The sequence below is a fragment of the Hippoglossus stenolepis genome, chromosome 13 (genome assembly GCF_022539355.2).
Source record: "Hippoglossus stenolepis isolate QCI-W04-F060 chromosome 13, HSTE1.2, whole genome shotgun sequence".
NCBI lineage: Eukaryota > Metazoa > Chordata > Actinopteri > Pleuronectiformes > Pleuronectidae > Hippoglossus > Hippoglossus stenolepis.
This window is the reverse complement of record NC_061495.1, coordinates 18739762-18764749: the sequence shown is the minus strand read 5'-3', so window position 1 is coordinate 18764749 and position 24988 is coordinate 18739762. Positions and strand designations below refer to the sequence as shown.

Here is a 24988-nt window from a genome sequence, read left to right as displayed (position 1 = left end):
CAATGTTTTTTTAAAAAATCACAGTACAGACATTTTCAGAGTGGATCCATCAATAACCGATTGTTGGAGGAGGAATAGCATCCAAGCTCCTACCACTGCTGTTACTTCCAATAATCGTAAACATGATAATTTAAATAATAATAATAATTTTATTTTTTTTAAGAGGAACACCGTAACGAGGAAACTATCAACCAATCAATAACATTTTATTTGTATAGCCCATATTCACAAATGACAATTTCTGTTTGTACATCCTCTGTTCAATGTGTCAAGTGTCAATGTTTAAAGTATTTATACATAAGAAAATGTCTGATGGAGATGAAGGGAGTGTATAGACTACAGCCTTTGTGAATGGGCTATAGTCTATGGTAAATCCTAGATTATCACAAACCACAGACATTCACAGAAGTAATGTTCAAAATGTACATTTTAAAACCTCGGCTATGTTTGGGCACAGTGAAAGCGAAATTTAACACTTCATTCTCATTTAATTGACACATGTGGATGCTACATAGTTTGTCAGAATTACTGATTATAGTGCTTGCTGTGGCAGATAATAGAATTTACGGACATAGATATACAAACAAACAGTTCATTCTTAATAAAAACTTATAGTTTAAACCTATGATTTTGGCGAAGACCCACAGCTGAAGTCAATCTCCATTTGTTCTATGGTGCTCATATAAAAATAACTGGAGTAAGATCATTTGGAAATTCCACACATGATATTATGTTGTAAGAGATTGTCATACTCTGGCAACCCTTCACACACTATTTTTCTTTCACTTCCTTCTTTACAGCTCTCACTCTTATGCATTGCCTTACATTCCCTGGCTCTCTGACGTTGTGTGCCGTGGCATCAAAGCACCTTTTCTATTCGTTTCTCTCTTGACCTGCTGAAGCGAACTCTGCTGAGAACAAACCCCTCACATGCTCCAGCTTCATTGAGTCCATACTGCTCAGACTGTGCAGGTTTATTATCTCCCTCAGCTTTCGTCTGAATTCCTTGGAGGCAAAGTAGTAGATGAACGGATCGAGGCAGCTATTCACGCAGCTGAAACAGAGAGACAGTTTGTAAGCCATGTACAGAGACTTGTTGTAGAAGATTCTCATCACAGCATGACTCAACAGGAGGATGTTGTTGGGTGCGAAGCAGAGGGTGAAGACCAGGAGAACAATGGTGGTCAGACGTATCGCTCTCTTTTTCTGGGCCGTCTTGGAATCCTTGGCCAGTTTGAGTATGACACTGATGTAGCAGAAAGTTGTGATACAGAAAGGGAAAAGGAAGAGGCTGAAGATGCTGAAGAGGAAGGCAGCCCAGGCCAACGAGGACGGGAGCATGTCTTTCTTCAGCACATCGAAGCACGTGGTGATCCCGAGTTCAGGAATTTTGTAGGTCAGGTCTGTGGTCATCATCGGCCACAGAAAACTCAGGACCAAAGCCCACATGAGGAGGCAACTGATGACAGCGATGGACTTCCTCTCCCTGGTCTGTTTGAACAGCATGGGCCTGACTATGCCCAGGTAGCGGTCGATGCTGATGGCCATCATGGTCAGGATAGAACAGTACATATTGGTGTAGAAGACGATGGTCAGGACACTGTGGGTGGATACGTAGAAGAAGAGTGTTTGATTCATGCAGGCTATGGTAAACTGAAAATATAAGGGATATGTTGATATTTGGGGAAATTAACTTATTTTCTCTTTGGCTAAAAGTTCATTAAGAATATTGCTACGGCACTTATTTCAGTGTGAATCTGCGAGGATAAAGGCTGGAAACTGTCCTGCTCTGTCCACAGGCAATAAAATCTGTAGCTCAGTAATCAATATTTTCTGCCCTAATTAGTGTAAAGAATCAGCATGTAACTAGAATGAGCCTAAAAAAAAACATTTTTTAAATTCACTGGAACTAGATTTTTATATTGGATCCTCACCAAATTACACACACTTATATTGATCAGTTCCCTATCACTGTCCGATGCATAATGATCATCAAGATCCATGTCCAGAAAAATGTCCTAAAATACGAAATTACTCATTGTGTGTTTTTTAGTTATTAAGACTATTTCTTGGCTGGAACAAGTAAATTCCCAGAGTCATATCATCTCTGTGGGGTTTTTAGGCAACCAGAGAAGAAGCAAAGAAGTTACTGGACCTGTTTGAGGAACCCTCCCATAAAAACCACAACTTTTCATTTTCCCTTCAGCTTTTTTCCCTTTCATCCGATGGGCTGTAGACATACACTGTGTTTTTTCTGTTGAAGGAAACCCTCTCTCCATGGTTCAACATTGTCCTGCTGTTATAAAGAATACCTGCACATATTGGTCCCCATAGTCCAGTTGTATCCTTGGAGCTGGTAGGTGATCTGAAACGGCAGCGCAGCACCGAGGGCCAAGTCAGTGAGGGTGAGATTGATCATGAAGATGATGGAGGGAGTCTTGGGCCAGGTGCGGAAGAGGAGGAGCCACATGGAAAGACCATTTCCCACCAGGTTAACAGCGGTGACGACCATATACATTACAGAAATGATGATGCTGGTGTTCCCACTCTGAAGAAGGGACAGGGTGGCATTGTCTAACTTGGTGCTGCTGGAGTTTCCCGTCATGACTGGATGGGAACGGCCTCAAATTACCTGAGGGTTGTGGAAAAGTGGACATAAAGAGATGTCATGTACATCTTCATTTTGAGCAGATCATGTGATTGTGTGTTAAATTGTGTAAATGAAAAGGTATCACTGAAAATCTGATATCACAGGCTGCACCACCAGAGGAAACTACTCTGGACATAATCTAAGTTGATGCGTGCCGCTGAATTAAATCTTTTGTGCCAGAGTACAAAACTGATTGATGGCAGTGGAAAAAAGATGCTACAGCAAGATCACTCTATGTTGTTCGCGTGCGAGCCACCAAGTGTTGGGTGGAGTATTCACACAGGAAAGAGAAACATTATCTGTGGTGGAGTGCCAACTGCTCTTCTGGGTATCTTGTGCACTCCAGCATGCAAAACACATGCTTTTTATGGGGGTGTTTGAATGAAGAGGCAACACAATTGTATTTTCTGCTTGCTTATGAGATAGTTATCACTCCCAACACAGACGAGCAAACACTTTCTCTCACACGTGGCACACAGGGTGAGGGGGGGTTACCGCAAACAAGAGGTTAGGTTTAACAGATGTTTTAAGGGGAAGAACACCATTACTGCAATAATCAGTACAGAAGTAGTGACAGGTATCACCTTTACCAGAACATATCAGAAAACATAAAGTATTGCTATAATGAAAATCAGTTTACTGAGTTTTTGGGGTAACAATGGGATATTTATTTCCCTCCATAAAAATTACAATTGCAAAATTTATAAAAGTAGAATTCTTTTATTAATTTTCATAACATGATTATTTTTTTATTATTGTAACCAGAACAAGTCTTTCGTTTGGCCTTTTAAAGAATAAGTAATCTTCCCTTTCTTGTTATGTCTACACGTTTCCAATATTGTGGTTTGAATCTAAATCAGGTTTTTTGTTCTTTTTGTTTATGTGTTAAAAAGAAGAAAAAGAATTGTGAGAATATTACTTATTATATTCAGTCACTGAAGTCATTTAGAGATGTCATGTTGACCGGTGTTTTTAGTCACAAGTTAAGCATAAATACACCAAAAATAATAGTACGAAATAAAAGTATTAATCTACTGATAGATAATTTCGGTCCAATTCAAGTCAATATTAACAATAGAAATACACCTGATTATCATCTCTCCAGGTAAACCACCAATACAAGTTGAGAACTCACCTCTATGACGGCGGCAAACAGCACGGCTCTCGGGCGTCAGTTATAGATGGGATACAGATACTGTGACTGTTTGAAACTTCACATGAACTTGTTGCCAGAAAGAGAGGAAATGGACCATGTGACAGTCTTCATCCTATACCAACGGTAGTAAAAGCCACACATCAGATTCAGTCCTGGTGGTTCTCTTGTGAAATGCACACGTGTATGACTCCTCCAGTCCAAACAGCAAGATCATCACCAGTGTTACCGGTAAATGATGAGTGAACTAAAGGAAGGTTGTAGGAAACAAGTCTGTACTGTTGAAAACCTTGAAAGTGATTGGAAAACACCCACAAGAACGCACACAATGAAAGTGTCGTTTTCAAGTGAAGTGAAAAAATGCACACTCAATTGTCAGGATGCACTCGTGCTGGCTTCCTGTTGATTATGACAGTTCATGGGAAAGAACCCTGAGTAAAAAAAAAAATTCAGTGAAAACTGAGAGCACCAACAAATCACATCAACCGTGCTCTCAAATGTAAATTTAAAGAGAAATTAAAGTCTGAGGAAAGAATTGTCTACAGCCACTAAATTGCTTATGAACTTAGTCACTGACTCATTTGTTATTCATAAACGTACTCCAGGCAGTGCTGCAGACAAATGCTGCCTCACCCAAACTGTCAGAACTACTGCAATGACTGACACACTGGTCTCTTACAACAGTAGAAGAGCTTTATTTTCTCACATTGTAAGGAGAAAAACATGATACAAGAGGTATGATAGACAAATGTCAGGGCATATGCAAAAATAATAAAAGCCTTGTTAACTATTACATTACTTTATCAATATTTTTGCATTTAATTGACAGAATAGAAAACCATGCAAAAGCATAAAAAAGTCATTGTTTCCACTTCTATGTCCTCAATCCTCCATTTGATTTCCAATAAATGCTTCATAGAAATGTAGAGAACGTGTTCTTCATGGCTCATGTACAAAGCTGACAAAACAAATTGTTGTTTATGGTGAATGACACCTGATTAGAATATGACAGACCCACTGTAATAAGACAAAGAGAAATACAAATAAAAAGTGGGAAAATATGTCGCCATTGTCCTCTTAATAAATAATAACTCTCTCAGTCATTCACCTTTACAGACAGAATTCCCCCATGTTCAATTATCTACATCCATCCTCTGTAAGTTCTACTTACATTATATTTCATTTTTAATAAATAACATCATCATAAAGAACCAGTTTCGGGAGACTCTACAAAGATTGGGTAACAGGTTGTGTTGCAGGGGGATGGGATCGGGATCATTCACCAGCAAACTGTTGATGGACACCACGAGTGAGCTTCTCTCACAGGGACACATCAAAAACAGGATGAACACTGGACCCCATGTGACAAAGGTTTGATGAAACAGGAAACTAGCGATCAGGGGGATTGAAAAAATCCATCTCGAGCATTTGCACGACGATCAAGATGACCAAATCAAGTCAACTGTTGTGCCATCACACATGATTGTTTGTACCTTTCTCACAGCATTTTAAAACTGTGTATTCTAAAGATTTAACATACAAATGTTCGTGTTCCAGTAAAATAAAAACATGGAGCAACATTCACACTCATCTTTACTACAACAAACACTGTTGAAAATGACTTGTTTGCTTTTTAAGTGCTTCCTCCCTCAATCAAACCTGTCACCATCAACCCGAACAGCTGAATAACGGACTTCCTCTGAACGTCCAGACCGCTCACTGCTCATCTTTGCTTTTCTCCAGCCCCTTCTCCAGCCCCGTGGCCGCAGTGACCACCTCGAAGCAGTGATCTGACCCGGGTTCAGGCGAGGGGCCCACGGGGATGCAGTCGTAGCCTTTGCACCCGGAGCTCATGCGCTTGCGGTTGCGCGCGCCCGGCTGATAGAGCTGCATGGCGGGACGGTCCTGCAGAGAGACAAGAGAGCAGGGACATGGGAGAGACAGGCAGCACATCATTTGACATATTCATACCGATTCGCTTTCTTAATTCGAAGCTCAAGGGCAAGGTGTCCGAATAGAAGTTAAAGCGATTAGCCGTCACCCCGCCCCCACTCCCACCTCATGCTCACCTTCTCGCTCACCTTGTTTCGGAGGCGTTCCTTCCGATTACCCAGCTCCTCCCTATCCTCCTTTCCCAGCTTGTCCACGCCATCTGCACAGTAAGAGAAACCATGATGGTGCCCCTCTTTCTTGGCCCGATCTTGGCAGTAGCCCTTCCCCCACTTGGTCTCATCTTTGCGGCGCATAAATTTGTCAAACTCGTAGTGGTGCCGCTGTCGTTTCCTCTCGTCATCTTTCCCTCGATGGTCCTTGTCTCGCTGCCGCCGTCCGTGCTGCTGCTCTCTCTGCTCCTTGTCGCTCTCAGGCTGACCTCTAGTGGCCAGAGGGGAGATCGCATAGACAACACACAAAAAGCTGTTATGAAAACTCTTGGTATCTGTTTACAGTAAGGTCTATGTTTTATATAACATACAGACATATGTTGACATTTAAAACTATTTTGTGTGTTTGATAGTTAGCAGGTTTACGGAAAAACTGCTGGACGGATTTCAACGAAACAGGGTCAGGGAGGAACGCATAAAGAATTAAGTGTGGATTCTGGCGTGGATTTTTCCCCCCACTTTTTGTTAACATCTTCAGGGAGTTGGTATCGATGAGTGTCTGTTACTTGAACATTACCACAGGTGTGTATGAAACTACTGTCCCCTGTAATAGAAACGTGGCCAGCCTCAGTGGAGGATGTCCTTACTTTTCTTTGGGGTCCTTTGACTTCATTTGTCCTCCGGCTTTCTCCCATTTCCCCCTGTCTGTTTCCCCGGTGTCACTCTTGTCTTTCATTCTGTCCGAATCCACATCGTCGTCTCTGTCACTCTTCTTCAGGAGCTGAATGTTGAGATAACACAGGGAAAGCTCCATGACTATCCGCTTGTGCACCGTTCAAACAGTCAGTATTCAGCAAACGAGCGAGAATGGACAAGATCCCTGAAGATGAGTTACCTTGATTTTGATGTCTTTATCGGACAATTTCTTCTGCTTCTCTGCCTCTTTTCGTTTACGTCTCTCCTCCTCTCGCCGCTTTCTCTTCTCCTCCTCCCTTTGCCGTTTCTTTTCGAGCTCTCTTCTCCTCCTCTCCTCTCTCTTCTCCTCTCTTATTCTCTATATGATAAAGCAATAAGAAAAAAATTATACAAATTTCAAAGCAATTTGCAGGTCATTTCTTTCATTTACTTTGTTTTCTTACCTGTTTCTCAATTTTCTTATTCTTGATGTACTCTAGCAGAGGCGTCGTCCGCTTGGCTGAACCCAAAGAAATGGAGTGAATTTGCAGAATGAAATCGTGTCACAGGACAATAATCATCTGTGCGTATGATTCTGTACCTATGAGCTCTCTGGTCTTGGCCTCTATCTCTCCCAGCAGAGTCTCAGGGTTGGCCATAGACTTCTCCTCATCACAGGAGTAATTCTCCAAGAACCGCTTGTATTCTGGATCTGAGAGGGTTTCAGGGCCAAGATGAAGATAAATTACAGCAAAATATGTCAGATCATTCCCGCCAAGTTTCTGTATATCTTACATTCTTGAGGGAACAAGACGTTTACAAGCTAAGTAGCACATCTACAGTACGTCAGGAGAGATCCTCAGGATTTCAATACCTTCTTCAATGCTTCCAGCTTTGGCATCTTTCTTTTTCAGTTTCTTCTTGGAAATCTTCTGGAAGGGGGCAAACTCTACGACCGCAGGATACTCCTGGCCTGAGTAAATATTGAAATAAAAGGCAGCTCCTCATTTAACAGACCACAACGGGAAGCTCTAAAATCTTGTAAAATAAACATGTTTTTGTTAGTATTTAGTCTAGCACAAACAAGTTACCACTGTGTGCCCACCTTCATGGCAGCATACTGGCAACAAAATACAAAACTACCTTTGTTGTCAATGAAGACATAGCCGTCAAATCGGTCTCTGAACAGCAGGATATCTTCAGGATTTTTGAAATTGATATATGCTCTGGAGAACAGATGAGGATAGAGACTACGGGGAGAGAGAGAAAGACAGAAAATGAGAAATCATAAACATTTTCATAAAAAGAGAAGGGCAACTGATTTTGCATCTTAAGGTTATAAAGGTTATCGTACCTTTGATCAGCTGGGAAGAACTCAAAATAGTCGTAGGATGGCAGCGGACTGAGCTGTTCTTCTAGTTGATCTTTTGACAGGTTGGGTGGGAGCCTTCGAATCACCACCTGCAGCAAACCATTTCAATATATTTCTCTGTATGACATTTCTATAAGGAGGATACTTTTAGCCTTTCTGTTCTTTACATGTTGTCTTTTCCACATCAAGTTTCTGATTAGAGAATGACATGTGCTCTATGGTGAAGGATTACTTTTATACATCTACTGAGATACACAGCCTGCAAACAATCTTTTCATTTTCTGTTGCTCTAAGGGGAACCAGGAAAGTCTTAAGTAACAGTAACCCTGTAGAAAGACACCTATAATTGGATCCTACATTGGTCTCCTTCAGTTTCTTCCATTCCCTATCAATTCACTTTTCTACCAGGGTCAGTGTACACTCACACTGTGCAGGCAAACATTTTCCAATCCTTTTGACCAGTACTGGACGTCTCAAAGTTTTCAACAGCACCAAATATAACAGGCTGGATTTTAGGGGATGGTGAGTAAAACTATGCACAACATATAAAAACTGATGGAACGAATAAAGGCAACTATTCATTCAGCTCAGAAAAGGATTGGATCGAGCTGAGACGGATATAAAACGGTCCGACAATGTGGAATAATACACATTTTAAATCTTAAAGCTACTAAGGGAAAATATCAGGGGCGCATTGTATGTTATGGTCTTAAACAGAATAATATATAACTTTAAAATTCACAAAGGCAAAATGAACATTCACAGACATCGCTTTGGGATCTATTTACTAGAAATATTGATATTAATTTGATATTATTTAATTGAATTAGAGCTTACAGTATTACTCACAAATACATAACACTTTGATTACTCTTTAAACACTGGGGGAAATGAAGATATGTGGTTCTAAAACTGTGGTACGGACAAGGTTGGTGACATGTTATGGTGATAATCTTTCGCTGTTTACTGGATTATTGTGGAACATTAACTGTAAATTTCGTTATTTTCAGAATAAATCAACCAATACATTAAAACAGTGTCGGACTGAAATGTGAGAAATGAGCTGTAGTGAGTTTCTACTGCCGCTGTCCGTGGTGCTGAAGTAATCCCACCTCCCTCCAGGCCTCCTCCTCCTCCATGTCTGTTTTCCATAATAACAGAATGCACTCGGCTCCCTACCTTCGTGAACACCTCCTTCTTCTCCTCCTTCTGCCTGTTGCCCCCGGCACAGTTCTCCTGGTCCCTCGGGATGTCCCTGAACTGAATCTCCACCACACTTTTGTCCTTGCCCACCGTCATCTGGTCCTTTTCAGACCGCATCTCTCTCCATCTCCTTCTCCAAGCCCGTGTTGTCACTGTGTTATCGCGAGAGTACATGTGATATCGCGAGAAGATCCGCGAGAAGCCCTGCTCTGAACTGAGTGTGTGGACATGTAAGATAAGATAAGATAAGATGAGATAAGACTTTATTAATCCCGAAGGAGATTCTTGTGCCAGCTTGCTCCAAGATCACAGTACAGAACAATATAAGTAGAATAGAATACAGTAAAAATTAAAAACACAGTAAAATAATAGTAAAATACAAGTGAAGATAAAATCAAGTGAAAGTACAAATATATATGTAGTATGTTTTATCAAATGAATAAAACAATAAAAAGAAAATGTGCATGAGTTAATGTTAGTAGGTGCTCTCCTTGTTTTGAATTGGACTTTTGTAGTTTATAATTAAAGTATACATACATTTTTATTTGTATGAATTATGAATTATCGGAATTGTTGTGGAATAAAAAGTATGAAGTAGCAGAAAAGTATAAATAGTCTTAATTTTTTAATGTATAAATTCAACCAGGTCACTTTAGGATATCATCATATATGATATTGCAGTTGCTCCTCAGATGTATTTGCAGCCATTAGAAAAATAATAAAATGCTCCATGTGTCCAGAAACGTGTCCATGCTGCTGCTGGTTCATCTTCACATATCTTCTCTAAACGGAGCTGAGAACGTGTTTTTGCACCACACACACAGGACGTGAAAATGAACCGACTCCTATGCGTCCTGCCTTCCAGGAGCCAGTGTGAAGTGTCATCGCTCATGTTCGGACTCAGTCGTGTTGCGGAGCTCCGTGCTGCTCGGATCCGCAGAGGACGAGCCGCTGCCCGCAGAACTCCAGGACTCCGGGCAGGAGGACTGGCTCATTGACCGCCCCTGGACGTCTCTGTAGGGGACTGAGGAGCAGATGGAAAGGAACCTGAATGATCCACGCTGAGCCATGAGGGCTGCGCACTGCCGTTTGTCCTCGATAGATCCGTTTACTCACCGCAGAGGAAAGTTTGCCTGCCGCCGCTGCTCTCCACACACAGCCGGGGTCTCTCCGGGGTGGACACGGAGCTCTTCAGGCTGGAGACGAAGGTGGAGCAGGTGTCCAGGTCCCGACAGACCTGGTCCTGGGTGTAAACGACGCCCGACTTGGATGGAGTGCAGCCCATTCTCTGCCAGAACGAATGTCCGGGAGGAAAAGGAAGAGATGCTGGAGCTGATGGAGGGGGATGTGATTCACTCCTCCCATGAGACAAGGATCATAACATCTGGGCTCCATCCAGTCCATCGCTGACAGACAGCTGCCCTTCAAATTAAAAGCCCAACAGGCTCAAGGTCTTACACCCCGTGCTGTGGTTGATAGGGCTAATTTATTTTATCACTCTATGTATACTATATGTGTTAAGAAGGGAAGTTCAGAATTATATCTTATAATTTAAAAAGGACAATTTGACAATTAATTGATTTTCATGATAACGAAAAATATTCTAAGCTTTAAAATATGTTCTTCATACAATTGATTTTGCTATTGGAAGAATGACAGACTCCAAATCAATCAAGAACTATATGAATATAACAAGAAGGCACTTATCAATTTGGTGTTAGACAAATTCTTATGAAGTGTAAGATTGACAATAATATGAAAATAAATATGACCAAAAAAACACAGACGTGCTAATTGTCTTTAAAGATAAATGCATGGTTTATTGTAGGAATTAACAAGAAATGCTTTCTCCAAATCTGCTTGAATGCAGCTGGCTCTTTATTGAAGGTGAAAATCCACAGGTTAAGCAACGCGCAGGCTCCTGCCACAGGCAGTAATAAGGGACTACAGTCTTTTAGTTGTGACATGAGATGAGCGGCGCTTTGCTCAGTTCAACCAAGTGTCAGAGGATCCCATCATCTTCAGGCTTAACCCAAGGTTCAGTGCTAAACCAAGAACTCAACCTCTGAACCAAAGTCTGCGTTAATTCCCCCTTTAAAGTGCATTCTTGCAGAATGAATATGATGTACAGCAAGTTGCTGTATAAAAAAATGAATCCTCACATTTACTCATGTTCATAATGTTCTTGAGTTCTATGTTTTGTCACATACAGAAACGTCTAATGCACTAGAGGGGGATCCGCAGGAAATCTTTGGCGGAGGACAGGTGCCGACATCTTGGTTTGAATGCTGCTCTTGGGCTGAATACCTGTACCGATGACAGCTCCACCTCCTGACAGGACGACATCACGTGCTAGTGTCCGATAAGGTGTCTAACATGACGTCACTCTCATACATGTCACACTCCAGGGTGAGAGAGAGTCGAAGAGGAGTCTCCAGCATCATCTTGTCCTGATTCGAGAGCGGCGTCTCCAAAGATGTGATGCTGGTATCTTCCAGTCTCGGTGTGGCCAGAGCGTCACCGGGCTCCGACGTGTTCAGCATCTTCATCAGCGCTGGAGTGTTCAAGCTGCTTCGCACTTTGTCATTTATGTCTGTGCCTTAGTGGAAACAAATGACATGCGTTATTGCCACAGAGCTGCCCGTTTTCAGTAGGTGAACGAAATCATGGTTATCTGTTGTGGTATCTAGCCCCACTGGAAGAGATAGGATTTGGAACCAATTTCTGAGATATCTGCGGCTATGCTCCTTAATACTGTAATTTGTGGTACTCATGGAAACAAAAGGCAAAGGAAAATGTCTTAGTAACGAAAGATAAAACATTTACTCTACTGAAACTGGAGGAGAGCTGTATCATACCTATATAGGCATCTGTGTCACCGATGTACATCTCTATACAGTGACCGAGCATCGTCACAGAGAAAGTGTCGTCCCTTTTCAGTCCTAGTGCCTGTCACACAAAGAAAGAAATATAACATTAAGATTTTAAAAGGTAAAACATATTTGTTGAGGTAAAGAAAATCAACTGGACATTTTTAAATGATTACATGATTAAAACAACATCTTATCATAAAAACATCACAGTTTTAATGTTACAACCAATTGTATTATATGTTATGCTATTTCCTTAATTCCCCATTTTTAATGCACTTTTGAAGGTTCTACTCTGTTCTCATTACAGAGCTCTGATTCCCATGGTTACTCATGCTCCAGCTTGTACTGTCAGAAGAAGCCATCATCTCTCTGACAAATTGGGTCCAACAAGAACCAAACGCTTAAAAACTGAAGGAAAAGAGCCTTTACTGTGTGAAAGTAGTCGATGGCGCTCTCGAAGTCGCCCATGAGGCTGTGCACGTATCCTATGGCAGCGTAGGTGGAGGCGTGCTGAGGGATCAACACCAGTGCTTGACGGTGGTACTCCAGAGCCTGGTTGTACTTTCTACAGAAACACAACAATATACACAATGTCAATGGATTAAACAGAATTTCAAACATGGCAGATGTGTGCAGACAGGAAACAACACAGATATTATCATAGAGTGTATTGAAAGACTTAGATTACTGACTTCTTCATGACTGTGTGTGGAATAACAAACAGATCTGATTAATCAGAAACCACGTCATTTATCTGCAGAGCAGCAGCACTAGCAGTTTCATTAAGAAAAAAATTTGCTTTTTTGAGGACATGAATGGTACAAGTGCAGTTTTTTGACAGCTGCGTTTAGTGCTTTTATTTTTTTTAGAATTTCAAACGAAATTTTCAAAGGTTTTGCAGCACATTTTCCATTTTTCACATTTTCCGCTCAGTCAATTCGTCGTACTGTAACACTCATTGGTGGCGTAGGTGGCGACAATAACATGTCTGTCTCTATCGTCTGCAATCAAATGTTTATTTTAAGGCACGTCGGAGTTGTGGAGTGTGCACAGGAATAAAAACCACAAATGTTATTTTGGTTTTTAGCCACGACACCTTCCTGAAATTGGCTTCTTCTTCACTCAAATTCTGTCACTAGATCCACACACAGCCTACTTATCAGCCTTCTATAAAACAATGGCAGCATCATTTTACCCACCTGCTGATTCAGACATGTTATTGTCGCCACCTACGCCACCAATGAGTGTGGGTAAAATGATGCTGCCATTGTTTTATTCAGACATGCCTTAAAATAAACATTTGATTGCAGACGATAGAGAAATTGTTATAATGGCCAATAAACTTTTAATATGTTGAAAGTATTTTTTCAGTTCTAAGAATTTGAAAAACATATGGAAATCTTTTTACAATTTGTTCCTTCAGCAATGGATCACTGACGCACCAAAAGGCTTCACGGCGTATTCATCATGTATGGATGAATCCTCCTTTTATATTGAACTATTCAAACCTTTGAAGACACGTTCTGAAAGCACCTTATATTCACTGAGTGGCTGCTATGATAATTTAAGAAATTCTCAATGAGGACCCTACCTATGCAGAATGACTGCAAAAGAACAAGTGAGCATATCTCTGAAATTAGTTTGAAGGAGAAAGATGGATAGAAGAGGAATGAACAAATATAGAGGAAAATACACTTTCAATCATTCACTCAAGAAAAACACAGTCCTCAATATTTTACTGCTTGTATACGTGCCTTCTCTCAAAAGCTTCAAAAACAAGCCACTCTCCAACTGGGGGCTATTCAACGTCATTTGTTAAAATAGAAAATTGCAAAATAAAAGGAGGCTCAATACTCACTTCAGTTTCCGACACACATGACCTAAGTTGTTTAGCAAAGGCTCCCATTTGTCCACAGTGACCTTAAATATGAAATAACAAAAAACACTTTAATAAAATACAGAGATATGCTTATGTTTTACAGCCACGACAGTATTGTTTATAGCTTATGTGCGTAGGTGTGTGTGTGTGTTATGATAAAATATTTTCTGCGAGACAGCTTCTGCAGCAGGTTTTTATGCATCTGTGTGTCATGGACAGATTTTGTCACCACAACTGCATCATAACCGTGCAACTTGTACAGTCATGACACTTTACAGGTGTTTAGCTGAGATCAGAGTAAAGATATGTGAGGTCTGACCCACTAGTCTCACGTAATAATGGAGTGAGGACTACAGGGTACTTGTGGTTTAGAATGTAAAAATGTCAATGGAGGTCATGGCTGGTGTGATACCATCCCAAGGTGCTCACTTTTTTTTCCAAACATGCATTTCAATGATACTTTAACAATTAAATAAATTAACAGTTACCTCATTCCCTATGGCTTTGATTTTCTCCATTGCGTCAAGAAACAGCCGCTCTGCAGTCTTCCAGCTAAAACAGTAGATACATGAAACATTTGTTAAAAAAGAAAATATTTCACTTAGTGTGTAATCTGTGTCCCCTCAATCTGTGACTGCTCATTGATTAACTGTTTTTAGAATGACAGTACTTATATTTATGTACAATACATATTTGCCTTGAAGTGTTAGTGCCAAGATTACAGAGAAAAAAAGTTATATGTCAGAGATGTTTCAGTCGTCTGAAATGTAAATGACATTTACATTAATGTGTGAGGTGATGCTCAGACTACTATACTGTAGAAGATTAGCTGCAGTCATTTAATGAGCCCGCTGTTTTACTGACAGACAAAATAAACAGTAGCAGACTGGGCTGCACGACCCCCCCCCCCCACACACACACTTAAATCCAATAAAGAAATCAAGCTATTTTTCATTCAGCAATTACATTAGGAACACCAGCTGTGTATGCAGGTCAAATTTCAAAAGAGACTTCTGAGCCAGTTGCAACATTTATTGCAAACATCACTGCTGTTCCAACATTTGTTTGTGCTGCCAATAAAATGTTTACAACTTCTGTCAAACTGCAGGTGTACGTGTCATTGTGTGTGTGTGTGTGTGTGGCGGCGTGACTCACTCTCCATTTTGAAATGCGACCACTGCCACCTCGTGTATGACGAAGGGGTCCTCTGGAGCGATGCTAAGAGCCTGGCTGAAGAAACGCTCTGCCAGCTTGGAGTTGTTGGTCAGACCGTACTCCAGGCCAATGTAGAGCATGGGTAAGTGACACCTGAGTGGGAAAGAGCAGGAGACATCACGACCCAAGCATAAAAATCTGGGATTAGAACCCTTAAACAGTAATGTTGGCCTAACAATTTGTAATATTGTTTAAAAGCGACATTGGGCCACTAATAACTGAAACAAATGATAACTTTATATTGTTGCTCTGGAAAAACTAGGGTAAAGAAATGTCACATGTAAACAAAAATTGCAAAATTATCAAAACATTTCCAGGCTAACAACATTTCATTTTAGCTGAAAATTACCAGTGTTTTATTAGATGAGCATTAAACTTAAGGAAAGGCTACATCCATGGCGGGGGAACATTTTTGGCAGCCAGCTCTATTCCATCATAAAAAAGTAAATGCTGTTATATTTCTGCCTGTCAATGTTTAATGTGCCAAACGTTGAGCACAAAATTAATCTGTCAAAGCACAATTTGTGAGCTGGTGAGTGTGGAAATGTGTAGTTTTATTGACCGACAGCCTGTGACTCCAAAATCTACATCTAAGCATAAAACAACTAGTGTAACTATTTGGAGGACCGGCCTCATTAAATGAAAATTGTATTTTCTCAGGCTAAATTCTGTATTTATCTGGTGTTATTTGCCAAATATGTCAAATAACAATATTTTAGTATTTTTTTATATCAAAATCCATCTTGTTTGTCTTCCTGTAAAACGGTTTCAACGGTCTGATGATTCCTCCTGCACTGTACTACTTACTAATATTGCATCCAATAGTAATGCTTTCTGAAGTTATTAACTCTCTCGATATGATCTATAAATACATCAGTTACTGATGGTGTCGGCGAGAACAACAGAGTTGTCAGTTGTGACTTTACTATGTTGAGTCACTGTCAAACCTGGCGCAGGGGCGTAACACACATTCAGCAGAATTGTCCACTGTAAGCACCAATCAATGTCTGTGACATTTCCCTCCACAGATTTGTGCATTTATCGTAAATATGTAGAATCAATGAGCACTCTCACATCCGTTTCACTGGTTCTTTAAAGAGATGCACTGTTCTGAAGTTTCATTTGTTTGTGTGGGCTGAGACGACGTTTCACATGAAACCTCACTGAGGAAAGCTCTAAAAAGACTCACATTTGGACAGGTATATGGAATTAGGAACTCCAGGACATGTCAATCATGCACCTACCCTTTCATCAGCTGAGCAGCAGTAAAGTAGGCAGCCATGGCTTGATCGTGCTCGCTCTCCACTGCAAATGAATGACCATAGGCAATCCATGCAGGGCCATACGTTCTTTCCAGGGTGGTGGCTTTGCTACAGGAGATATTCAATATCCAATATGTGTAAATGAACCAAAATGTGCGACCATAATCATACTCGTACTTAATTTTAACCATACCAATGCATACCTAAGGTATCGCCTAGCGTGTTCGTTTTTATGGCCAACCATGAGATAGTAGCACCCAACAGCAAACCAGGACACCTGAAAAAAAATACTGTTTGGTTATAATAAAATTGAGAATTAATCTTAATGGGATAAAGTGAATAAACTGCAGCACTTACTGGGTTGTTGGGATACAAATCTACAAGTTTGTGTGAGAGGTAGAACAACTCTGGAAGTGAAGGAAAACACACAAAAAGGTTAAACAGAGCAGAACTAAACACGTTTAACCATCGGTGTGATGAGCAAAAACCAAACAAAAAGAATTATGTGGCTGGTTGATTTTACCATTTGCTTTTCCAAGCTCCACCAGAGTTCCTATATGGACTGGTAAACAGTTGGCATGGAAGGGGTCTTTAACCATCACCCTGAAATAAAAAACAAAACACAGTTGAATTTTTCAATTCAATTTGATTTAGTTAGAAAAATATCTATATACATATTGAGGTAAACAAGATACGAGCTACCTTGTACAACCAGTTCTATTCACACACTTCTATGCACTTGCAAAAAAATTATGACTGAAATGTCACATTTCAATAGTCTGACTGTTAGACTACAATAACTCAACCGATGTGTGAAAACCCTTTTCTTTGGTTGCAGTGAGTGAAGTATGACTTGTTGGTAAAGCTGTAAAGTAAAGTAAGCAACATCTTGTCTACACAGCTGAAAATTATCTTTATCGTGCCATGTTTTAATATGATATTTATATATTGGATGCAAGCAATTAATTTCTAAATCATATGCAGAACTACTGAGAAATAAAATTAGACACCTACATTGATGTAAGTTTGTAGCACATCTTGAAATCACAGTTATAATAATGCCTCTCTGCGAGAGACACCACTACATCCAAGTTGTCCTGGAGACCATTGACCATCTCTGGCACCACCAAATCACTGGGCTTGTTATACTGCAGAGAGAAGAGGGAGAGGGTGTGTGTGTTTGCATTAATGTGTCGAAAAGTAGGCGAAAACCAGGCAAGAATAACATTAATATACATTTAAATGAATTGCATACAAATGAACCCTGGAGCTTGGCAACACTGGAGAGGATTATTTAGTTGCTAGCCCGCTCTCTCTCTGCTCAAATTAAAAGGAGGATTGAGGAATTGACTCAAAACAAAATACTATGCCTGTGTTCATCGTAATGAAATATTGTGTCACAAAGGGCAACAATACAGCTCATCACTGTGATTTTAAAATGATTTTGACAACCAATGGCGCAAAAATGAAGAATTATAAATGTCAGGCAACATAGCCAACATGCAGGTTAGTGTCAGTTCATTGTTGGTTTCCCTCAGATTTGTTAACAATGATAAAAGAGCACTGTCCATATACTTCAGTTAAATGATAAATGATAAATGCAATAGATAATATTTTGAGGACTCAATGCAGAGCTCCCCTACCTTCTTTAACTTATTCTCAAAAAGGAAGTGTAACAGCTCCTCCTCTTCCGCTGTGCACTGTTGACTCAGAGGAAGTGAGTCAAGGAAGTCTTTCTCTGTTGTAAAATGAAAAACATGTTCTACATAGTTTGCTGGTATACAAGTTTCTGAAATGGTAAATATAAAAGGTATCTGCAGAAAAGTAAAAGATCAGCGCACATCATCGGCACAGATCAGCCTCACCTTCCTGCGCAGTCAACATGTGGTGGGACGTTAAAAGGTCAAAGGCTTCAAAGCAGTACACATCCAGTTTTAAGGCCTCTTTGTAGCTGGAGGTGGCCAGAGGTCTGTTGTCCATGGCATCATAGATCTTACCCCGCAGGAGGGCGATGGAGCTATTGATCTGAAATATTTCAGAGAGGAGTGTTGTGCTTTGATCTGTTTTGGGGAGACTGAGTTCCCACCAAAGCAACATAGTAGAATAATGTTGATGACAGGTTTTTATCCAACAATGACAAAACAATTAAATAAAAGAGTCCCCCAAATATTTAAGCTGTTCAATATATTTCAGTATTTCAGTGGCAGGCCACACTTACAGAGGCAGGGGACATGTCCCAATCCTTCGCTGACTCTAGCATCCCGCTGTCCTCCTTCAAACTCCTGTCCAGCAGCTTCTTACTAGCTGGCTCCTCCGCGTCCAGAATATCCAAGGCTTGTTGGAACTCTTTGGCAGCGTACTGAAAAAAAAGAAAAATATCTCAAGAATGCATGATATCCGACAGGCTTCTCTAGAAGATATCCTGCAGCTAATAAACGCGTAGGAGAGGCGATGCAGTTGTGACACTTTTCATTTACTCACATGGCACCTGGCAGCAAGGTACTGACAAGCTCCGTACAACTGTGTGAGAGGAGACAAGTGTTGTTTCAAACTGGGGACTGACATTACGTAATCCATCACAATATAATTAAACTCATCTCGTTGCACAAACCAAACACTCACACTTAACCTGTCATTAGTACACCGCATTGAGTGCATTGTCTTTTATTCTGCTGTCTATGCATCACTGGAGCAGCGATTTGGATTTCAACGACAAACCAGGCTTTTCTCATTACCTTGTCCAGCTTTCGTGAGCGGAGAGCATGGGAGGCTCTGTGGTACTGTGAGGTCAAGTAAAGGCACTGAGCTAGCCAGTAGATGTCCTGGGGATCCTCTGTATAAACAAACACAGGGGGCAGATCCATCAGGCTCTGGCGTTACAGAGTCACGATCCACCGGCTACACATCAACACTGCAGCATTAATGTGGCATCAACACAGGGGGAAACTAAATCTATTTTCAGTGGCGATGAAATTCGAAATAACAACCCAGAGAATGGAGGCTTCAGTAACACAACACCAGCCCTGCTAGCATTAGCTTTTCAACTTTAAATGACAGGTCCGGTTAGTAGCCATCATACCAGCTAGTAATAAAACAGCATTGCAGTCACTCACCGTGGGAGAGAGACGCTATCTTGTCGGCCCAGAACAGAGCACTTTGATACTGTTGCTGGAAACACACGAAGAGGAGAGAGAGTCACTGCATTGAGTTTATTTGAGACAGTTAGTCGCCACTAACGCCAGGTTCGCCCTCGCAAGCTAGCATTAGCCAGCTAACACAGAAACTCGTAAAGAACGTATTATTCGTACCTGGTCGACGTACTGACGCACCCGCTTCCGAAGTCTGTCGAGATTCATGTTGTGTTTTTAAAAGCCGACACCCTGACTATAAGAACCGTGTCATTCTTAAGAGGGAACGGTGAACACGGACAGTGCTAGCTCGTTAGCTGCGGAAAAATCAAATCCGCGGCTTCTTTCTGCGCCGGGTGTTCTGCCAAACTGTGCCGGAAAGAAACTCGTCGTGGAGAAAAGTTCCGCATTGACCAAAATATATTTGTCATCGTCGCCCAGTGTTTGTCAAGCTGCAAAACAAACGTACAAATATACATATGTAAACATATTTGGATTTTTACTTAAATATTCAGTGTGTAAGATTTAGTTGAAAGGGATCTATTGGCAGAAAATGAATATAAAATAATCCTGGTGATGTTGTCACTAGTGTTTAATCATCTAAATCAGAGGTCTGCAACAGGGGGTCCGCGAAATTTTTGGTTGATTAGACAATTTCTTTTTTTTTTAATTAAAGTTTAATTTTTTTCAACCAATTTTTTTTTCCCACAAATTTAAATGTCTTTAAATACACATTAACATGAATCAGTTAATTATTTTAATAGCTCAGTGTTGTATGCAAGATGCATGTTTATAAATGGTAGTGGCACGGCCACCCTGTACCTTGCACATGTTTAAAATAAAAACATGAATATATGAACCTGTGTATTATTTGAATAGCTTAGTATTGAATGCACAATAACAGGGTAGCTATGTTTATACATGGCACTAGGCCCAGTTTAATATAAAACACCATTTTATACAAAATATATAGTAGGGGGTCCCTGCTCCATCTCTCCATCAGTTTGGGGGTCCTTGGCCTGAAAAACGTTGAAGACCCCTGATCTAAATGATACAAATAGTTTTTTCCCCCCTGTAGAATGGGCCCTTTATATTTAAATACATCATATTTACACCAGGAGCTGCTCCTCTCTACGGAGGCCGCCATGTATTTCAGAGGAGCCCAGACGGGACAAACTAAACAACTTTTGATTTTCTATGACAACTAAAGTTTTTATGATAACAGGTTCTCCTTCATGTTTGGAGGGCGAGGGAGCATTCAGCTGCAACATGCAAGTTCACCACTAGATGTCACTAAATTCTACCCACTTGAACTCTAACCTTTTTATTTGGTTTTGAAATACTTTACAACAGATTCATCTCAGTACACAGTCTATACAATCTACAAGGCCCAACTGTTCCCTTATGAAGCCACATTTAATTTGCATCCACACTAAAACGATCATAGATATTAGTCCCCTAAACCTGCTTGATTCTTTTCATCTACATCCATGAATTGTTCTCTGAGAAATCAATGTAAATTAAAGTAAAAAAAATATGATTTGGATCAACACCAACATTTAAAAGTTTTTTCTCAACCCATTTAGCCTTCCACCAAGTTTCATGCTGGTCTTTTTGCATAATCCTGCCAAAACAAAGAAACAAAAATACAAAACAACCAACAAACAAACCAACAAGGATGAAAACACAATCTTCTTGGCAGAGGTAAAGATCATAACTGCCATATAGTTCTGTAGTTAAAATAGAATGTGTCCACATTTTTTAAAGTGGGATGTTTTTACTGTACACAACAATATAACTTCAGTTCATGGTATTTCATCCTTCCTCTGTTTCAGGTGTGTGGGACATTTCAGATCCACCTGGAGCCACGGGCTTTTCAACACAGTGTGGTTGTTTATCTCTTGTAATTTCAAATTGCCTCAGAACATCTGGGACTTTCATGGTCAGGGTGTATATCTGTGTCCTGCTGATTCTCAGTTCCTGTATCTTGTGTCTCGCTGGTTCCTTTTTCATTTCCCCCCGATGTTGTTGTGGCATTTGTGTTATTGCTTGCAGGGCTGTGTGTGGTTGCATCTGTGTTTATCTTTTGTCCTTTATCCCAGCAACTGCTCCCCTTGTCGGGTTTGCCTTGCCCCTGGTGATGACACAGAAATTGAAATCTTTATTATGGTGCAAGGAAAAAGGTCACAATACAGTTTAGGAGGTGATTGTAATTTTCACAATACATTATATCTAGTGTAAAATGTATGGATTGTACTCAATAACCTTTTGCATTTTTGCTCTTCCTCTTGGGTAATGTGCGATGCTGTCCATCAACTTGAGTGTTTTGAGCCAGTCATCATGCCAGCTCCTAACATTATAGTGAGGCCTGCACTGGCTCAGGCGGAACAGGATCATTTGATTCTCCTCGGTGATACGGAGCGACTCCAGCTGTCGCTTCTCTTTGCCAAGGCTACAATGAAGAGCAGAGACAGGCTGTACAACTGGGCTTTTCAACTATGTCTTGGCAAAACAACTTAACTGACCTTTTCTTGTCGTAGTTATTTCTGTTGTCGACTCCTCCAGTCGTCCTCATGATGTGTGATATTTTTTCCATGAGCATATTGTTTTCCTGCTGAATCCTCAGTGTCCTTTCCTCTTCAAGCTTCACAAGATGATTTAAAAAGACAAACGATGCATTTACACTAGATGGACGATCTCATAATGTTTCTATGATACCTGGAAATCAAAAGTTTTGTTACTACATTTCATCACTTTATGTATTGTATGCTAAATTAAGGTCAGATACAATAGTATATTAATTGTGGTAATCATTTTTTATTTGATTCTGTGAAATGTTCTCTTATTTTTCTAGTTTGAAACTTTACTGGATGGTTTCAATACTGTAACATCTGCTGCCATCGTATGGACATGAAGTAAACTGAGTGAAAAACATTAGCGATAAAGAGGAACCTTCTGTTTCTTCAGCTTCAGGTCCAGGTGACCATAAGTCTTTGGTGGAGTTGTGTTTATTGTTGATACAGCAGACTTTACCTTGGGAACAATATAACAAAACAAAAATCTGATAACACAAGTTTCCACAGGGTAGACAAAAATGAATTTGATTAGATTGTGGTCAAAACATTTAGTAACTGTGATAAACCAAAAAACAAAAGACTTGTTGCTCCTGACCTTCCGCTTGTGCAAATCATATGAAGCCTTGTCAAATTTCTGCTGAAGAAATTGGTTTCCAGTGGGAAATGGGGATGGATGTGCCAGATGCTGCATCTTAGTCCTGTGAAGAAAAGATATATGACAAAGTTATATAAAGCTCCCACCCCAACTAGAAACAGAAACCCATGTATTTGTATGGTGTAATGTTCTGTATAAGTGTTGTGAATGAATCATTGCGTTCTAATCCCAACCTTGGAGTGCATGACTCACCCTACAGTCGGTAGCTGCCCCTGGGGTCTCAATATCACAACTCCTCATCTGCCCAGTGTGTTCATGCTCTAAAACCTCCAGGTCGACTGGGGCTCAACGACGGCGGTCTGTTTTCTGCCAGTCATACATGGTTGCCATGACAGCAGCTGCAGTGAGCGGAGATGAATGAATGGTTTCAAACGATGAGCTTGTTTAGTAAGTACCACACAGAGAAATGCATTCAGGCATAGAGACAGGCTAATTAGTGAGGGGACTGGGAAGAGAGGGAGAGGCTGCAGAATGAGCAGCAGCTCTGTGAGAATACAAATCGAGTTTTAAAAATCTGTTTTGAACTATTATTCATGCCGGGATGGAAAACGAAAAAATACGAATAGCTGAACACTGACATTGGAGTTCAATTCATCAGCTGATCCGGCTGATTGTGGGAAAAAGAGGCCAAATGTAGACTTATTTATTTGAATTGAGTTGAATCAATCAGGTGAAGTTACTATGGTTCCCTGCTTGTTGCATATACAGAGGATTACAGCCTTAGTAACGGTTACTTGGAAACGTAAATCAGAGCAACTTCAGTCAACAACACTTAGGCAAGGCAAGGTCGTTTTATTCATATGGCACAATTCATACACAGAGGTTGAGTTGCATGGAAAAGTCCACCACATGTGTGAGTTGCATTCAGGTGCTCATGGAATGCTCTGAAATCTGATAAAAGGCAGTGGGCAGCTGAACGGTGCTGCATTCAAGAGCAACAGTATGCTGTCATGGAGAGAATAATGTCTCAATGGATTATTGAGCCATTCCCCAACGTAACTTTGTGTACAAAAACTAAACACAACACAGAGACAAAATGAAAAGAAACCAATTTAAAAACAAAAGGCACATTAGTTCAGAAAGTTATGCACAGAAATCCTGCTGCCATTAAACACGCTTTAAACGGATGCCTGACTATAAGGTGAATAAAATGAAGCATTGGATTATTTTAAGATTTTAAACTTTAGATTAAATTCAATACACAAAAGACACTGCATTGTAAACTATTATGTGGCATAGAGGTGAAATATATTACATTAAACATTTAACTTACCCTGTTTATCTTCTGGAAAATTAAACACAACAGAGTGTTATGTCAAATAATTGTTGAATGAATCCCTTAAAAGTGACTTCATGAATGAAAATCGACATCACAACACTCCCCTCTACTGGCTTCAACTGGCCATGATGGTTTTTGGTGAAACTGAGATCATTACTGTTTTTTGTAATTTTTTATTGTAACATTTTAAATAAATTTTTATTTTTATTTTTTAACAGAAAGTGACATACAAGATAGACAAGAAACACAGACATATGTACATGTTTGTGTGTGTGTGTGTGTGTGTGTGTGTGTGTGTGTGTGTGTGTGTGTGTGTGTGTGTGTGTGTGTGTGTGTGCATGCGAGCAGTGTCTGCATGAGTCCATGCTACATGTCCATGTTTAATTGGATTGGACAAGCTGAGGTCTGAAGTGAGGAATGTGGAGCGGAGAGACGAGAGGATGTGGGCTTTGTACTGTGGTAGTAATAAATATATGACGGTATTTTATGCATGTTACCAAAATAAAAAAAAAATGAACAAAAATAAAATAAGATAAATAAGTGAATACATGCATACACCCCATAGCATAGCTGAATATACCCTATAATAGAGTATAATATATAAAAATAGGTGTTACAATATATATAATATAATAAAAACCATCATAATAATGAATATGCATCTCTTCAGCTCTGAGGTGTGGGACCTGACCAGGCAAACGGCGAGGTGAGCCGTTAAAGATATTCATTGATTTAGCTATTTTGTGTCTTGAATTAGTACGAAATTCAGACCAATTCTGTTTTGCTCAGATATCAAATTTTGATTAAATGCGGTGAGAAAAAGAAAATCCACCACACTTGTAGGTTCTGTAAGTATCATCATTAATTAAGAGAGGATAACGTATAATGACGTGTTTAAGATAATTAAGCTTGTTTTCATGTCCTGTTCTGTATGTCTGGGGATGCTACCAGCTCCAAGAAAGTCTC

The 24988-nt window shown here is 40.2% G+C and overlaps 4 protein-coding genes across 8 annotated transcripts; all 4 read right to left on the bottom strand.

Moving 5' to 3' along the window:
• Positions 1-189: 189 nt before the first annotated feature.
• On the bottom strand, positions 190-4055 carry p2ry8 (P2Y receptor family member 8). The gene is made up of 3 exons (XM_035173787.2): positions 3786-4055; positions 2313-2632; positions 190-1600 (listed from the first exon to the last, which is right to left on the bottom strand). Exons 2-3 carry the CDS (start codon positions 2603-2605, stop codon positions 874-876), a joined length of 1020 nt encoding a protein of 339 aa, XP_035029678.1. The 5' UTR covers positions 2606-2632; positions 3786-4055; the 3' UTR covers positions 190-873.
• Positions 4056-4481: 426 nt separating this feature from the next.
• upf3a (UPF3A regulator of nonsense mediated mRNA decay) lies at positions 4482-9461 on the bottom strand. Of its 2 annotated transcripts, none has more exons than XM_035175071.2 (10): positions 9132-9461; positions 7935-8041; positions 7724-7830; positions 7455-7553; positions 7182-7292; positions 7045-7100; positions 6801-6959; positions 6553-6686; positions 5873-6176; positions 4482-5708 (listed from the first exon to the last, which is right to left on the bottom strand). In XM_035175071.2, exons 1-10 carry the CDS (start codon positions 9327-9329, stop codon positions 5520-5522), a joined length of 1464 nt encoding a protein of 487 aa, XP_035030962.1. In that variant the 5' UTR covers positions 9330-9461; the 3' UTR covers positions 4482-5519. The 2 variants fall into 2 exon arrangements, with proteins under 2 accessions (XP_035030962.1, XP_035030963.1); XM_035175072.2 differs by having other exon boundaries at positions 5885-6176.
• Positions 9462-10954: 1493 nt separating this feature from the next.
• Positions 10955-19891, bottom strand: cdc16 (cell division cycle 16 homolog (S. cerevisiae)). Its single transcript, XM_035175070.2, has 18 exons — positions 19693-19891; positions 19498-19552; positions 19120-19217; positions 18866-18904; positions 18603-18743; positions 18250-18409; positions 18028-18122; positions 17399-17532; positions 16908-16987; positions 16742-16791; positions 16588-16661; positions 16367-16492; positions 15063-15215; positions 14396-14459; positions 13887-13948; positions 12458-12593; positions 12014-12104; positions 10955-11754 (listed from the first exon to the last, which is right to left on the bottom strand). Exons 1-18 carry the CDS (start codon positions 19738-19740, stop codon positions 11501-11503), a joined length of 1860 nt encoding a protein of 619 aa, XP_035030961.1. The 5' UTR covers positions 19741-19891; the 3' UTR covers positions 10955-11500.
• Positions 19892-21123: 1232 nt separating this feature from the next.
• cfap97d2 (CFAP97 domain containing 2) lies at positions 21124-23148 on the bottom strand. Of its 4 annotated transcripts, none has more exons than XM_047342672.1 (6): positions 22936-23148; positions 22684-22786; positions 22465-22573; positions 22038-22156; positions 21778-21964; positions 21124-21646 (listed from the first exon to the last, which is right to left on the bottom strand). In XM_047342672.1, the coding sequence occupies exons 2-6, from the start codon at positions 22701-22703 to the stop codon at positions 21422-21424; spliced, it is 660 nt and encodes a 219-aa protein (XP_047198628.1). In that variant the 5' UTR covers positions 22704-22786; positions 22936-23148; the 3' UTR covers positions 21124-21421. The 4 variants fall into 4 exon arrangements, with proteins under 4 accessions (XP_047198628.1, XP_035030189.2, XP_035030191.2 ...); XM_035174298.2 differs by having other exon boundaries at positions 22465-22545; XM_035174300.2 differs by having other exon boundaries at positions 22465-22539.
• Between the last annotated feature and the right edge of the window lie 1840 nt (positions 23149-24988).